The sequence below is a fragment of the Nyctereutes procyonoides genome, unplaced genomic scaffold (assembly GCF_905146905.1).
Source record: "Nyctereutes procyonoides isolate TBG_1078 unplaced genomic scaffold, NYPRO_anot_genome, whole genome shotgun sequence".
NCBI classification, from domain to species: domain Eukaryota; kingdom Metazoa; phylum Chordata; class Mammalia; order Carnivora; family Canidae; genus Nyctereutes; species Nyctereutes procyonoides.
In genome coordinates this window covers 66,588,174-66,604,679 of record NW_026575046.1, presented here as the reverse complement: position 1 = coordinate 66,604,679, position 16,506 = coordinate 66,588,174, and the positions used below count along the sequence as shown (strand labels likewise).

Here is a 16,506-nt window from a genome sequence, read left to right as displayed (position 1 = left end):
AGTCGTCTTAGAACAGGTGGAGGTGGGAAAATTTGGTGGAGTTTGGTTGCCTAAAGTCATGGCTGCTTTTTAAAAGATTATTTATTTGAGAGAGAGGGAGCATGAGAGAGCGAGCGAGCATGCAAGCAGAGGGGAGGGGTAGAGGGAGAAGCAGACTCCCCATTGAGTAGGGAGCCTGATGTGGGACTTGATCCCAGGACACTGGGATCATGACCCGCCAAAGGCAGATGCTTAACCGACTGAGCCACCCAGGTGCCAAGTCATGGCTGCTTTAAAAAGAGGCAGCTCCAGGATCCCTGGGTGGCGCAGCGGTTTAGCACCTGCCTTTGGCCCAGGGCGCGATCCTGGAGACCCGGGATCGAATTCCACGTCGGGCTCCTGGTGCATGGAGCCTGCTTCTCCCTCTGCCTATGTCTCTGCCTCTCTCTCTCTCTCTCTGTGACTATCATAAATAAAAAATAAATAAAATAAAAAAAAAGAGGCAGCTCCTATTCAAGTGAAGAAGGTCTGATAGATTGATTAAAAATGGTTCTTTCAATCACTGCCTGATGTTTACAGCAGCATCTCCAGTGTCTGGAGCACGGCTGGTATGTAGTAGGCGCTCAGTAGATATTTGTCGAATGAGTGAAGGAATTCAATAAACATATATTCCTTGGGGCGCCTGGGCGGCTCAGTTGGTTAGGTGTCCACCTTTGGCTCAGGTCATGATCTCAGGGTCCTGGGATCGAGCCCCTTGTCAGGCTCCCTGCTCAGTGGGGAGCCTGCTTCTCCCTCTCCTCCTCTCCTCCCCTAATTTGTGCCCACTATCTCTCTCAAATAAATAAAATCTTTAAAAAAAACTTATAAAACAAAACAACTCCCCCCTCCCCATATTCCTTAAGGATTGCCTACTATTTTCCAGGCACTGTGGTGGGTGGGCTGGTCTGACTGCTTTCTAGAGTTGGCGCTGGGGGGAGGGTGTGAGCTTGTGCCCTGAACATGTCTTCACACACATCTAGTTGCATGTCTGTGATTACTGCTTTCACCGGGGGCTCATAACACATTTGCTGGCCTTGGCCAAGATTATATTTTTAATGTTTTTATTTCCAAGGCCAACACCTGATTATTTTTACAGGCATATTTTGATGCAGGCGAAAAATTAGATTAAAAACAGAGCATGCATTCCTGTGCCCTTATCCAGGCTCTTTCATTGTCGGCGAGCGTTAAGTGCTGTCCTGGGTCTACACACACACGTGCTTTAAATCTGAAATAATAGCCCTTTGTATTGGAACCGGGGACCAGCACCCATGTAAAGGATAATTAACCTTTACCAGTAGGAACTTTCCACCACTGGTCTTCCTATAGGTAGAGGCAAATCTACAGGATGGGGCTTTGGGGCTGGAATTCTGTGCCCTGGTTGGTGTGTGTGTGTGCGGGTGTGTATTTACTGCAGCAGGGCCTTTCCTGCCTCCCCCTCCCCTGTTTAAGGGCTGAAACCCTTTGTTTATTTTTTTTATATTTTTTAAAGATTTATTTATTTATTTATTTATTTATTTATTTATTTATTATTTATTTATGATAGACATAGAAAGAGGCAGAGACACAGGAGGAGGGAGAAACAGGCTCCATGCCGGGAACCCGACGCGGGACTCGATCCCGGACTCCAGGATCGCGCCCTGGGCCAAAGGCAGGCGCTAAACCGCTGAGCCACCCAGGGATCCCCTGGAACCCTTTGTTTAAATGAAATGTTGACACAAAGTGGATCTGCGTTGCTGGAAATGGGCCTGGGCCCTCTTGCTTGGCGTCCCCCCTCCACCTCCCCACCCCAGAGGAAGAGTCTGCACGTGTGTGGTCACATTTGCATTCACAAATGCTCGCCTGTTCTGTGCTGCGTATTCACACTTCTTCTCTCTCCCCCTCTGTGCTCCTCCCGCTTGCGGCGGGCCTGGTTCAGGCGGGCCTCATCCGCACGGACAGCAGCGACTACTTCATAGAACCCCTGGAGTGGGGGCAGCAGGAGAAGGAGGCCGGCGGGAGGACGCACGTGGTGTACCGCCGGGAGGTGGTCCGGCAGGAGTGGACTGAGCCCGGCGGGGACCTTCACAACGAAGGTAGGCACTGGGCAGGTCCCTGAGCTTCACCTCTGCTGGTTACCTTCACCTCTTGAGTCCTGGCCTCGGCCTTCTCATCTGTAAAGTGGGACTGGACCGTGTATACCAGCGGAGAAACCCCAGTGGGTTTTAGGGGCAACTACAGCTGGCTGGAGTTGGGGGCCAAGTTACTCGAGCCCCCTGAACTGTGACCCTAGGGACTCCAGAGGTCACTGAGGGGCTCTACGGTTGCTTGTGAAGGCTAGTTCCCCGCCTGGCAGGCGGTGCAATGTCTGCAGTTAGCTCTTCCCCTGAAGATCAACTCAGCCCCTGGGAGCCTCAGGAAGGAAGGTCTCAGGACATTTGTAGGGGGACTGCCAGGTACGAGGGCATCGGGGTCAGCTTTGTGTCCAACAGACCATTTTTAAATCCTATGTCCAACATGGTTGGCTGTGAGACCCTAACCGAGTTACTTAGCATCTATATGTTGGCAAATCGAACTCCAATAAAAAAAATGCAAAAAAAAAAACAAAAACAGATCCACGAGGAGAGGATTTTTTCTTTTTTTATTCTCTACTGTATTCCCTAGCATCTAAAACAGAGCCCTTAAGTATTTGTTAAATGGATAAATGAAATATCTCATTGTATTATGTGGCCTATGAGCTCAATCAAAAGCTTAGTACTAAGTCCGTGCTTGTATGTCAGGCATAGGAAGGACATTCTCTAAATAAATAGAAAAATGACAGAGTAAAAAAGAAAAAAAAAGTCTCTGAACCTCATTTTCTAATCTGTAAAGTGGGGGCAATTGCTAATCTCTAAGCTTGTGCATATTAGCGATAGTGTATATAAAAATCCTGGCGTGGAGCTTGACATCTAGTAGGTGCTTGATAACTGATTGCTTTTATGACAGTATTGTTTTTTTTTAAAGATTTTGTTTATTTATTCATGGGAGACACAGAGAGAGGCAGAGACACAGGCAGTGGGAGAAGCAGGCTCCCCATGGGGAGCCCGATGCGGGACTCGATCCTGAATCCCAGAATCATGACCCGAGCCGAAGGGAGACGCTCAACCACTGAGGCTCCCAGGTGCCCCTTGACAGTATTGTTATTCGAGTAACTACTGGCAGGTTAGGGCGAGAGCCCCTGAGAGCAGGGGCGGCCTTGCACCCCGGCGACCGGCACAGGAGCCCGCGCAGCAGCAGCGCCCAGGCCCTGGGCTTGTGTGAAGGAAGCGGTGGATGCAGCATGTGCTGGCCCTGGGCCCACGGCCAGCTGCATTGTCCAACTCAGCTTTGTCACGAAGCCCCTTTGGCCAAGAGGATATGAGAAGGGCTTGGGTGGAATCTGGCCGTGCCAGGGCCCCGGTGGGGTTGGGCCCAGCGTGAAGGAATGCGTGGAGACCAGCTGTCCCCACAAACAGTGCCTCCTCTGAAGCTCCAGCTGCTCTTCCAGGGTCGCCCAGAGGAGAAGCTGCAGCACCAGAGTCTGACCTGGGTGGTGGGGGGCTCTGCAGGCCTGGGGTGGGGGGCAGGCACTCGGTGGAGCCTCGGGGGGCTGGGGTGGATTACGGGGCCAGGATGGGACAGCACTATGCTCTCCGCTGTGGCTGGGAAGAAGGACAAGTCTCTCTGGGCTCCATTGTATCTGAGGCCAGTTCTGAATCAAAAGACAATAAATCTCCCCTTTTGGGGAGACCCTGGAGGGTGGGAGTTCTGTTGCATGGCCGTGGGCCTGGAGCCAACCACAGCGTCTGCCACCACGGTCGGTGGCCGGGAAGCCCAGACCGCTGGGCTCACAGGGTTGGCCCCGAGGCCCAGGAAGGCTGGTGGGGCTCCCGGTCCTCAGGCTTCCTTCTGGAAGTCCTGGGCCTGTGGGAGATGCCATGCCGGGGCCCACCTGGTCCCTCCCTAGAAAGGCAAGCTGCCGTGGGGGGCTTCCTTACAAACCCGTGACACTCACTGCTATTTTAGGCCCACCTGTGGGTCTGAGCCCGGTGAGTGTATTGGCGTTTCTGGGTGTCCCGTCTCCATTTAGCCTTCTTGATTGGGCCGAAAGGTGTCCCGTCCCGTCTGGGGGTACACCCAAGAGGGGGTGTACCTCTTGGTACACACAGAAATGCTAGAGGCCTAGGCCCGCTGGTAAACGGGCTTTTGAGAGATCTGCCTCATCCCGGGCACTGTGCTCCGTCTCCGCTGCCCCGAGGGTCCGCCCAGCCCAGGGTCCCCTCTCCTGGCTCCCGGAGCCCCCCGGACGTCTCCTGGCACCGTCTTCTTGTCCCAGGTAGGCTGCGGGCTTCCCAGAGGACAGATGCCACGTCCTCGTGGTTGTCGCTCCTTCCCGTGAGCTCTGCCACCCCCAGGTTATGGGTTTCCTCAAGGAGGGAGGGGGCATCCGGTGACCCATCACGTTGACTTTCTAGCTGCGCTGTGGTCTCTGGAGGGCTGCAGCCGCCTGGGCTCCCTCTAGAAGTATCCGTGACGCACAAGTGACCTTCCGGTGGGGGGACTCCTCTGGGCCCTCAGGGTATGGGCTCGACGGCAGCTTCCTGAAGGGAGCTAGTGTGTACTCACACACTCACCCACTCACACATGCACACTCACACACATGCACACTCACACACACGTGCACACCCACACACCTCACGCACTCACCACTCACACATAGCACCCACTCACACAGCCACACATGCTCACACATGCACACTCTCACACCTCACACACCCACTCACAAGTAACGCACACAGCCACACATGCACACTCATACACTTCACACATGTACCCACTCACACATGCTCACACATGCACACTCACGCACACTCACACATAACACACAGTCACACACCTCACACACGACACACATACACACTCACACACCTCACACACCCACTCACAAGTAACGCACACAGCCACACATGCACACTCATACACTTCACACATGTACCCACTCACACATGCTTACACATGCACACTCACGCATAACAGTCACACACCTCACACACGACACACATACACACTCACACACCTCACACACACACCCAATCATGCACATTCACACAACAGTCACACCTCACAATCACACATGACAACAGTCACACACAGGCACACTCACACACCTGACACACGCACCCACTCACACACTCACAGTGCTCACACACACATTTATGCATACTCACGCATAACAGTCACATACCTCACACACATGACATACACACACACACACGCACCCACTCACCCACTCACGATACACAGTCACATGTATGCACACTCACACACCTCACACACACACCGACTCACACATAGCACACACGCACACTCACACAACACACACACTCACATACACACATACAGTCACACACATGCACACTCACACACCTCACACACCCACTCAAAAGTAACACATACAGCCACACATGCACACTCATACACTTCACACGCACCCACTCACACACGCACACTCACACATAACACAGTCACACACCTCACACATGACACACATACACACTCACATACCTCACACACCCACTCACAAGTAACACACAGCCACACATGCACACACACACTCACACATGCATACTCATGCACACTCACACATAGCACAGTCACACATTTCACACACATGACACATGCAGTCACACACCTCACACATGCACCCACTTACACAAGCACATTCACACATAACACAGTCACACACCTCACACACGGCAACAGTCACACATGCACACTCACACACCTCACACACGTACCCACTCACACACTCACACATGCTCACACACACTTATGCACACTCACGCCATAACACAGTCACATACCTCACACTCACACGACATATACACACACATGCACTCACGCACCCACTCACGACACACACAGTCACATGTATGCACACTCACACACCTCACACATGCACCGACTCACACACAGCACACATGCACACTCACACTCACACGACACACACAGTCACACACATGCACACTCACACACACGCATACTCACACACAGCACACCGAACTTCAAAGCCTGCAGGTAGATTCCCTGGCTGGACGTCCAGGCACGGCCGGCCCCCTTCCAGCCTGCAGGGACTCCCCCATGGACCCTGCCTCGGCCCCCGGGGCTGAGCCCGGGATGCTGCCATGCTCCTAAAGCCGCCCCTTCCCTCTTCAGCCCTGGGCCCCGCTCTCTATGAGCCAGTCCCACCCCACAGGTTCCCCTGGGGAGGGAGCGGGTCCCTTGGAGCCGCACGCACCTGTGGCCGGTTCCAGCTCTGTGGCTGGGGGCCAAGGCCGCCAGATGTGAGGACAGCTCATCCCTTCAGGGGCAGCCTTCAGGCTGGGCTACGGGCTGCTGCGCTTTATTTTAACTCGAGATAAAATCCACCAACTTAATCATTTTAAGGTATACAATACAGTGGTTTTTTACTATGTTTAGAGTGTTGTGCAACCATCACCGCTGATTCCAGAACATTTCTGTCACTCCCATAAAAAGCCCAGAACCCATTAATTAGTTACCACTCCAGTTTCCCCCCTCTCCACCCCCGGCAGCCACTCATCTCCCTTCTCCCCATGGATGTGCCCATCCTGGACACCTCATATAAAGGGAATCACGTACCATGTGGCCTTTTGTGACTGGCGCTGTCACTTAGCCTGTAAGGTTCATGCACGTGTAGCGTGCATTGCACAAATAGACCACATTTTTGTATGTATCTCTTTATCTGTTAATGGACACTTGGGTTGTTTCCATTTTTTTTTGTTATGGTGATAATGCTGCTATGAGCATTCACATACAAGTTTCTGTGTGGATGTATGTTTCCAATTCTTTTGGGTATAGATCTCGGAGTGGAATTGCTGGTTCCTATGGTAACACTATATTTAACTTTTTGGGGAGCTGCCAAACTGTTTTTCGAAACAGCTGCACCATTTTAGATTCTCATGGGGCTTCTTGGGTGGGCTTCTGGAAAGCCTCCCAGGGGCCTGTGGCTCCCCCCGCAGCTCCCCTCTTGGAAGGTTACCTATTTCTGGCCTTAAAGGATGAGAGATGGAAGAGGGTGTGGGGGGCACCTCTCCAGGGCTTGTGGCTGATGTCAGCAGGCCCTCCCCACTGCTCCTCACTATTTTTGCAGAGAGGGAAATCTGGGTGGGCCCTGACAGGGTGTGATAGTGGGAGAGTGTGAGCCCTGGTTTTGCATTCTGGGTCGTTGCCAGTACTTGCTGTGTGACCTGGGATGAGTCAGGCAACCTCTCTGAGCCCCCCTTTGACAGACCTGGCTGGGAGAGCCGTAAGGGGTCAAGCTCCACGTTTTACATATGATTTGAAAACCTATAGGCACTGTTCATGTGTTGGGAGTGACTGTTATTTATTTTCCCTGCTCCATGGAGAGAATGCTTGTCCTTTCTTCGGCCTTCCTGGGGCTTTTCCCTCCTTTCTCCCAGGTGTTTGTCCCTGGGCTGCTGTACTCACCACTGGGCTCAGGTGCCAGGCCACCATGAGCTCCTGTGCCAGGTTGAGTGAGGGTGATAGCAGTGTGAGCCCTGCTTGCCAGGCTGTGCATCATTCAGGGGACTGGCCACACTTTTCTGGTTTCCCCCGTGGGCACACATTTTACCAACCCTTTAGTCTAGGGCTTTCCTTCCTTTGCACATGGAGGCCACTAACCAAATGGAAGATAAAAAGAAAGGGTAGCAGAGTCCCATGGTCCCCTGTTGCCCTGCCCTTAAATTTCAGTTCCTGAAGCATCCATATCGATAGAAACTAAGAGGCAAAACTTGGGTCTCTGCCGAGGGACCTGTGGAATCCTCTACGAGGGTCCCCTGCATTGTGGATGGTGTCACCTCATACTTGCTCACAATGGATTTTGCAGGTACCGTTCCCTCTGCTAGGGACTCTGTTCTCCATGCTCCAAGCAGCTTGCTCCAGAAGTTCCTGTCAACTCCCCTGTCCTGGTTTGGGTCTCTAGTGTGGAAGCTTTCCCTGGTCAGTCCTCCTGTAGGCCTTGAAGTTACTGCACTGTTACCTTCTGGTTCCTTCTCTGTCACCCGAGGCAGGCAGTGGGCTCGAGGGCAGGGGCCCTACCTTCATCACTCACCTACCATCTACCCACCTTATACGTTTGGGCCTGTCCTGCAGCCACAACCCTTGATACGTGCTGGGGATGCACTGGTAGCATTTTTTTCTATCCTTACCCCCTGTCCCACTCTCTGAGAGATTCTCACATAACTGGATATTCTTAGAAATTAATGGTGCAAGTTTCAGAACTTCAGAGTACACATGCATGGGTGGCTCAGTGGTTGAGTATCTGCCTTCGGCTCAGGGTGTGATTCCAGGGTCCTGGGATTGGGTCCCATATCAGGCTCTCTGCAGGGAGCCTGCTTCTCCCTCTGCCTGTGTCTCTCATGAATAAACACATAAAAATCTTAAAAAAAAAAAAAAAGGAACTTCAGGGTAGGATGGTGGGGAAGTCATGAAATGTTAAGGCTTTGAAACCTTCTCAAGAGACCCCAGGCTCCTATCCTGCTTTCTTGGTGTGGGGGAGGAAAAAATTTTTTTCCTTTACCCTCCTAGGTTCTTGGCTGAGGCACCCTGTAATAAAAGACAGATTAACAAGAATAAAACAAACAGAAGTTTAATTACATGGATACCTCCCATAGACGTGGGAGAGAGCCAGGGAAACCCAATAACTCCCCCAAATGGTCCAAGCCACTACCTTAATATCTCCAGCTAAGGACAAAAGAAGATGTTGGTGGGTGGGGAGGAGGAGTGAGTTATGGGAGGTTACCAGGAAAAGCACAGTCAACAAGGGGAAGGTTGTTATGTGGATTTAAGTCATTTCCTTCTTTATTGATAAGAGTTTCCTGAGATATGTAGAGTCATCCTCCTCTTCCTGGTACAGACAGGGAGACACCCTTACAAATGGAGATTTTCCTTCTACAGGAAAACGTCTCTTGCAAAAGCCTCACTTATCCGCAATTTCCAGAGCTTTTCTTGTGTCTGCCGTTTCTTAAAAATAATCAGTCTAAAATGGTCCTTACACCATGGAGGCAAATTTTGGGGTGGCCAGTTCTGCTCCCTGTCACTAGCTTTTCCCACAGCGTCCTCAGGAACCCTTGACTCCATTGTCCCAACAGATGTCACTCCAGTCTCTTTGGACTGGTAACTGCTTTGGGGGCTACCTTTCTGGGCAGCAGCACCGATGATGATGCGATGTTTCCAGGTCTGCTCTCTTGATTTCAGACAGACCTGGGCAGGCTACCCTGGGTCTCAGTTTGTTGACCAGCATATTGGGGACAGTAACCTGAGAGTTGTAAGGATGGGATTGGATTCGATTAGATTGAAGGTCGGCAAACTAAAGCCCACCACGTGTGTTTGCAAATTAAGTTTTATGGGGACAGACACACTTGTTGGCTTATATATTGCCTGTGGCTACTCGTATGCCAAATTGAATAGCTGAGATGGAGACTGTAGGACCTACAAAGCCTAAAAAAGTCACTCTCTGGTCCTTTCAGAAAAGGTTTGACAACTCCCTGATTATATCACACAAGTTCATAAATCCTTGTTAAAGAAATATTTAGCTTTTTTGCCAAAAAGGAAAAGTGGTGGTGGTGAACTTTTGGGTTGCTGGAAGTGATGGGGAGGGATTGGTGGGGAGCTTAGTCCAGGGCTTCTTAAAATGCCCTGCATAGGCCGCAGTGACACCATGATTTTTCCCCTTAATTGAGGTGTGTCCATCCACTGCCACCTGTGACTTTTATAGCAAGCATGTGGTAAGAGATCAAGGATACGTCATCCCTGTGTCACAGGAGGGGAGGGGGACTTGGAGGGGTGAATGGGCCAGGGGAGGGCACATGGGCAGATAGCACTGGGTGGGGACTAGGACCTAGGCTTGCGACTCCCAGCCAGATCCCCCTTCTCTGCTGTTTATTGCCTCAAAGACTGAGCCGTGGCCTGGCACCAGCCCTTTGCACCAGCCTATGAGTTAAGCCGTGTGGAAGGAACCGCCTCATGCTGGGTTGGCTTCACAGAGGCAGGGAAAGGACCCACACGATGGGGCTGAGTGGGCTGGTGGGTGGCATCCGAGGGGCAGCCTCTCCTGTGGGTCTGACCCCTGTCTCTCTTCTCCTCCTGGTTGGCAGCTTTTGGCCTGGGTGACCTCCCCAACCTGCTGGGCCTGGTGGGGGACCAGCTGGGCGACGGAGAGCGGAAGCGGCGGCATGCTAAGGCAGGCAGCTACAGCATTGAGGTGCTGCTGGTGGTGGATGACTCGGTGGTGCGCTTCCATGGCAAGGAGCACGTGCAGAACTACATCCTCACCCTCATGAACATCGTGAGTGTCCCTGTGTCGTGGGGCGGGGGGTGGGGTGCCACCTGTTGTGGCCAGAATAGACTATTTCTCTCCAGCCTGATGTTTTCTGGCGGATGTGCTGGCCTGATGTCCACCCCAGGCTGAGGCCTGGTCTCAGCTGTACGTACCTGTGCTGAGGTGCCCATAGGCCCTGGGCGCCAGCCCCCCCAGCAGGTAGGAGCCTGGGGAGAGTGGCTTCAGGGCTGGGACACATTCAGAGCCTGAGGCAAGTGTGGTCTGAGGGGTAGGATGGGCTCACATGCCTTGGAGTTACCTCGACTTCCCTGAGATTCCTCATCTGGAGATAATGCCCCATCCCAGGCTGGAAGACTGGCCAACAAACGCTAGCTGGGGCTGGGGTTGGTGTGTGAGGTGGGACTCCCAGGCCCTGAAGGTGGGCCTTTGGTGTTCACCGAGAACAGAAAGGTGGTTGTGCCAAGATTTAGGTCTTGGCCTTCACTGATGAGAGTTTCCAGAGCTTGAATCATCCCCCTCTTCTGGTCCAGCTCAGGAGACGCCCTTACAAATGGTTAGTCCTCTTATACCTGGAAATGTCTCCCACAAAACGGTAAAACTTCCACTGGGGTTTTCAGAGCTTCTCATACATCTGCAGAGGCATCTCTTGGGGTGACAAACCTGCCCCTCTTGGTTCTTACGGCTGTGTGGTCGGCGTGTGTATAAAAGTGGTTCTTTGTCTAAGCCCCTTGAAGAAAGGTCCTGACATGGGGGCTTTATGTTATACTTTTTTGAGCCTGACTGCACCCAGCACAGTGCCTGGCTTCTGGTAGGTGATGGGTAAATATGGAAGCGAATGGTATCTAGGGGGCAGGCAGAGAGCCAGCATCTGCTTAGAGGGACCAGGAAGGCAGCAGATTTGTGTCCGCAATGAAGGTGTAAAGAAAAGGGGGAGGCTAGAAATCAGATCCAGTCACAAGGAGCCTCAGGGAGAGGGAGGGCTGCCCCAGTGTCTGCTCCCCTCACCCCCTCTTTGTTTGGATATTAATTCTTCTGTCCCTTTAGGAACCTATGGTTTGGGATGCAAGGAGCAAAGGCTACCACAGGGGGTTGTTTGTGACAGAAAGAGGATAACTATGAATATGGACAGACCCACCTCCCTGGAGCACCTGACCACCCACCCAGACTCTAGATTGCTAGTCGAATTTTCAGGCCAGACAGCCAAGTACTAATCCCATTAGTAGGAGAGCAGGGTTAGCCCCTGGAGCCAGCAGGTGGAGAACAGGAGTGGTGGGGAGGGAGAAGGAGTCAGAGAGGCCTTAGGGAGCCCTTGGGTGCTGGGAGCCTGGGTCTGGGTCCAGAGCAGGGGCTGAAGACCCCAGGGGTGTGAGCCGGTGAGCCAGGCCCTATTCAGTCCCAGAGACCTTCAGTTTGCCAAAAGGTACTTTTCAGGAAAAGGTAAACACATGACTCTCAGAAATAATGGACAAGTGTCAAAGTCTCTTTTTTTTTTTAAGTGTTAAAGATTTTACTTCACTCCCAAATCAGTGAGAGAACCAGGCAAATGTGATAACCCTTTCAAAAGAGAACCCCAAGAATGGAAACATTTATAATCAGGACTTCTTGAAATGAATGTGCAAACAGAGAACAGAATGGCCTTTCTGACAGGGTGGAGGAGAAGCCCGACTCCGTGCATCTATAGGCAGGGATTGTACGTTGCTATCAGGGGTCGAGCTCTCAGTTTTAAGGTAGCTTCCGTGGAAGCAGATTCAGATAAGGCTGAAAGGTGTGCTGTGGACAATGCAGTTTCCATCAAAGTACACGTTATAATTATTCTCTTGAGTTGGAGGCCTGGCCGGGGTCCCGGGTAGAGCGCCCTTCCCGTGGATGGCAGGGAGTCTGGTGTCCCATCTGACATATGGGCTGTGTCCCTGTTCCTGGAGCTGGTGGGGAGCAGCCTCACTCAGGACACACCCCTGGGTGCTGGCTGTGTGACCGTCCTAAGCAGCTAAGTGGTGGAGGTCTGCTGGTGAATCATAAGGAGATACTGTTTTCGGTAGAGCAAAGTATGCTTTTGGAACTGTTTTCCAAAGGCCTGCCCAGACTGAGATGTGACTTGCTGAGAAGGATCTCGTTGAATCCCTCAGATCTGGAGCCGTGTGGAGGGTGGTGGCGAGTGAGTGGGAAGTGCCACCAAGTTCTTGAGGTTCGTGGTGTGGAGTAGAGTCGCCTGCCTAGTAGTCCTCCTTCCCTGGCGTCCCTCCCCATGTCCCCTGGACTTTATTGAGGACGTTTATTGGAGAAAGGCAGGCCTGTGTCCCATTCAGGCTCTCTTGACCTCTGACCCATGACTCACAGCCTTGGCCAGGGAGCTTCCCTGCTTGGCCCTCACTGAAGACTGGGGCCCCGAGGGCCTGCCTTGGAGACTGCTGTTTCCGTAAGCTTGGTGCCACTTTCTTTCTCCTTACCACCTAGCAGAAAGCAGGGGAGGAGAGTAAATGTCTTCCAGAGGTCCCTGGAGGCTGCTTGAGGCTGGTTCTTCTGCTCATTGCTGGCTTGCCTTGTGGATGTGAGAATAGAAGGGGAAGTTGAGGCAGGCCCATTCCCCTAGGAGCTGTTGTGTGTCAACCCCTGCTGCCACAGGGGGTACGTGAGCAGTGGGGTCCTGACTCCCCAGGTGCAGAGGGCAGCCAACCAGAGTTCTGGCCCATGGAGGTGAGTGGATGGGTGGCTGGCCACCTCTCCTCCCAGGGGACCAGCAGCTCAGCCCATTCATTGTGTGGGAACTTTATTTGGCTGGGATGCTTGAAACACTAATTTCCTGAGGGATTTCACGAAGCCAGTAAACAGGGTGTCCCTTTGCTGTCTCCTCGGAGTGCCTGCCTACCTGCCTGTGACCATTTCTGATCCTGATTTGCGGGGCCAGCGCTGGTCTGGTAGGATCATGGAGAGATCCGGTTCCCAGGATGTATGGTCCCATTGTGCTAACCCCAGAGGAGGGGCCAAAGCCCATAACAAAATACTCAGAACCATCTGATCAGGCCCTGCCTACGGCAGCTCTCAGGGCATTGTGCCTCTCACTTTTCCCTTGCATTACCCTGGGGATGTGCTATACAGATTCATGCAGCTGCAGCTGGTGGCAGGACTCCCTCCTCTCTCCTCCTCACTTGCTGGTGGGCCCTGCATGGGTTTTATTTGCCCATGCCTCAGTTTACCCACCTGTACCAGGTCACTCTCCTTAAAGCTTGTTCACACCTCAGGGCTGGGGAACCATTTGAGAGCTTTGAAACATAAAGGAGCAGTTGTGTTCAGCATTTAGTGAGTGCCTGGTATATGCCTTGTATGACAGACTTTTATTCTAGAAGCTTTGGTCTGGTTGTAAAAACAAGCCTCAGCCCACGGAATAATTTGGGGCAGTGCTGAAGATGCTTAGAGGAAGCAGCCATCCCTGTGGACTGGGGAGAGAGGCTCTCTGGGGCGGTTTGGAGCTGAGCCAGCCTTGGGGTGGGATGGCGGTAGGGTTTGGTGAGGTGGAGCGTGCAGGCCTGGCGAGGATGCCAGCGTGCATGGCAGGGTTACGGAGGCAGGAACGAGGGGGCAGCCAGGCCGGCAGAGACCTCTCAGGAGCTGAGATTTGGGGGGGGGGGACGACACCAGAGTCAGCTGAAGCTGTGATGGGCCAGCGGGAAGCCTTCAGAAACAGGGACGCTGAGCTTTCTCGAATATCACAGTATCGTTCCCATACCTACCACATGTCAGGCACGGGGCTGAGAACTTCGCAGACAGGCTCCGTGAATCCTCACTGTGGCCTTGTGCCAGTGACATTCCTTTGACCACTGTGGCTTTGAGAAGCAAAGTGACTTGGCTCAGAATAATCTGAGGCAGAGTTGGGATTCAAACCCAGATCTGTCTGATTCCAAAGTTTGTGCTCTCCCCCCACTGCTGCTTGGGTAGGACCTGGGGCAGGCAGCTCTGAGGAGGAGGGAGAAGGAAGATCACGGGCTCCTGGCCTGGGAGGTAGGGAGGCTGCTGCCGCTTTGTGGAAGGAGCCTCTCCCCAAAATGGGTCTCCGTATCGGAGTCAGGATTCTGAGGCTTCACCCCTGGGCTTGCTTCCTGCTCTTGGCTCCTGGCTGTGGCCAGGCTTGCTTACCAAGGCCTTGGAGAGAATCAGGCACTGTTAGGGGCCCTCTGCTTGCCTGGGGTGACACATCGCATTTCTGGGGGCGGGTGAGGACTCCCTTGGACAGGGGGATGCAGGGATCCTCTGAGGGCCCAGAGCTGGAGCAGAGGGAGGGTGAGGAAACAGAGAGGCCCCTTCATCGGTCTTCATGAGCCAGTCTACAGCCGGGCCCTTCTTGGCAGCCTACCCACTGGGGTGGTAGGCTCCTGCCCACCCTGCCCTCCACCCCACCCGGCCAGGCTGACACCACAGAGGCGTTGGCGTGGTTGCCAGAGAGACATTGCCTGGTGTCTCGGAGTGGGTCCTCCCACTCTGACCTGTGTGTCGGGGGCCCCTTCCTGAGGCTTCTCAGATGCCCTGCTGGAAAAGCTTGGCCCAGATGGCTGTCAGACCAGGGTTTTGGTGGCCTCAGCTTGGGAGGGTGGCATTCTCTTGGCACAGACCTGTGTTAAATATTCATCATAAAGGCCGGTTTGGAACACCACAAAAAAACTGCTTTCGTGCTGACAGAGGATTGCTTCGCCAGACCTTTTCCGTTCGGGGATATGTGAGCCTCTGGAGCAGCTCATCCTCCCTGCTCATTGGAAGGACACAAATCCTCCCCCTCCCTCTCTTGTTAATCCGTTCTCTTCTCCTGTCTCTCTTCTAAAAACCTTCTGCTGCTTTTTAGGGCACTCGAGGCCCCCAAAACTAAACGCAAAATCTTCTTACCTTGTGGTGGTGGTTCTTAACGGGGGCAGTTTTGCCTCCCAGGGGCCCCTGGGAAAGATTTGGAGATATTTTTGGTTATCCCAGCGGGAGGGGGTGGGATGTTTCTGACACCCCCAAGGAGCCTGGGGTTGCTGCTCATTATCCTGTGGCACACGGGGTGCCCGCAGCCGGAGTGGTCCCGGTGGGCAGGGGCCCTGTGCTCCCCTGTTCGCCCCAGTTCCCACATGCTGCCATTTGCGTTTTCGGAGTAGATCCCCTAGGAAGAGAAGAGTGCTCCACAGAAGCAGGGATGCTGGGGTTCCTGGCAGGGGAGACATAGTAATAATGAGTATCCCTCACGGTGGTGAGAGCCGTATGGTCGACGGAGCCCTTTCATGCCAGGCATCTCAGTTGTCATACAGGAGGTCACACTCCTGAAATCCTATTCCTGGGCTGACCTCCCAGACCTCTCCTCAGCTCCCAAAGCGGGAAGCAAAAGTTCTAAACCAACCAAGAGATTGCACACATACATGTTCCAGGCCCTGTTCCAAAGGCTTAACATTTGCCTCACCTTCTGTCCGCAGGCTTCTCTGCAAGGTTTGTTTGTCTACACTCGGATGGAGAGTTGGGCTCAGCCGGGTGAGGTCATGGGCAGTTCAGGCCTTTCCAGGCCTCCATGGGGCCTCTCTTTACACCCAGACAGGCCGACCTCGGGCAGAAAGGCTGCTGCCTTGTGGTGACAAGTCGTGGGGCCTAAGTGCTGAGCATTGAGGGCCCGTGAAAGGGCCTCTGTTGGGCTGGGTGGTTCATCCCTGTGTGCTCTGGAACCACCCCATACAAGTGGCCTGGCCCTGAGGTGGGCCAAGTGCCTGGATGGCCAGAGAACCACTCAGGCCACCCTATGGGCTCTGGGAGCCTTGAAGGGGCATGCTGTTCTGAGACAGCTGGAAGAGCCACTTACAGCCTGCACCCAGCCCTTTGAAATATAGGGCCATGGTCATGAACTTGTGGGGAGAAGATGGAGCAGCTGAGCCAGGAGAGGAGGAGAAAAGAATCAGAAAACTCAATGCATTCCTCCCACCACGCGGAGAGCAGTCTCAGCCTCCAAGATCTCTCTGGTGACCTCAGAGGCAGGGCCTGCCCACGTGCTGTGGGAGTGAGAGCAGTGCCTGGGTCAGGGCTCAGCATCCCAGTCTGGTGGAAACCAGGGCCCGGCTCTGGCTACTGCATAGGTCAGCCCTATGCTGGGGGCTGGGGGTGGCAGGGTTTCTGGGCTGCAG

At 53.4% G+C, this 16,506-nt stretch overlaps 1 protein-coding gene across 2 annotated transcripts in view; it reads left to right on the top strand.

The window, feature by feature from the left end:
* Window positions 1–16,506, top strand: part of ADAMTS14 (ADAM metallopeptidase with thrombospondin type 1 motif 14) — a 77,330-nt gene that overhangs the window by 21,875 nt on the left and 38,949 nt on the right. For both annotated transcript variants that reach the window (XM_055325350.1, XM_055325349.1), the window contains exons 3-4: window positions 1,934–2,090; window positions 10,191–10,381. In XM_055325350.1, the coding sequence (XP_055181325.1) occupies window positions 1,934–2,090; window positions 10,191–10,381 (348 nt within the window). The remainder of the gene's footprint in view (window positions 1–1,933; window positions 2,091–10,190; window positions 10,382–16,506) is intronic.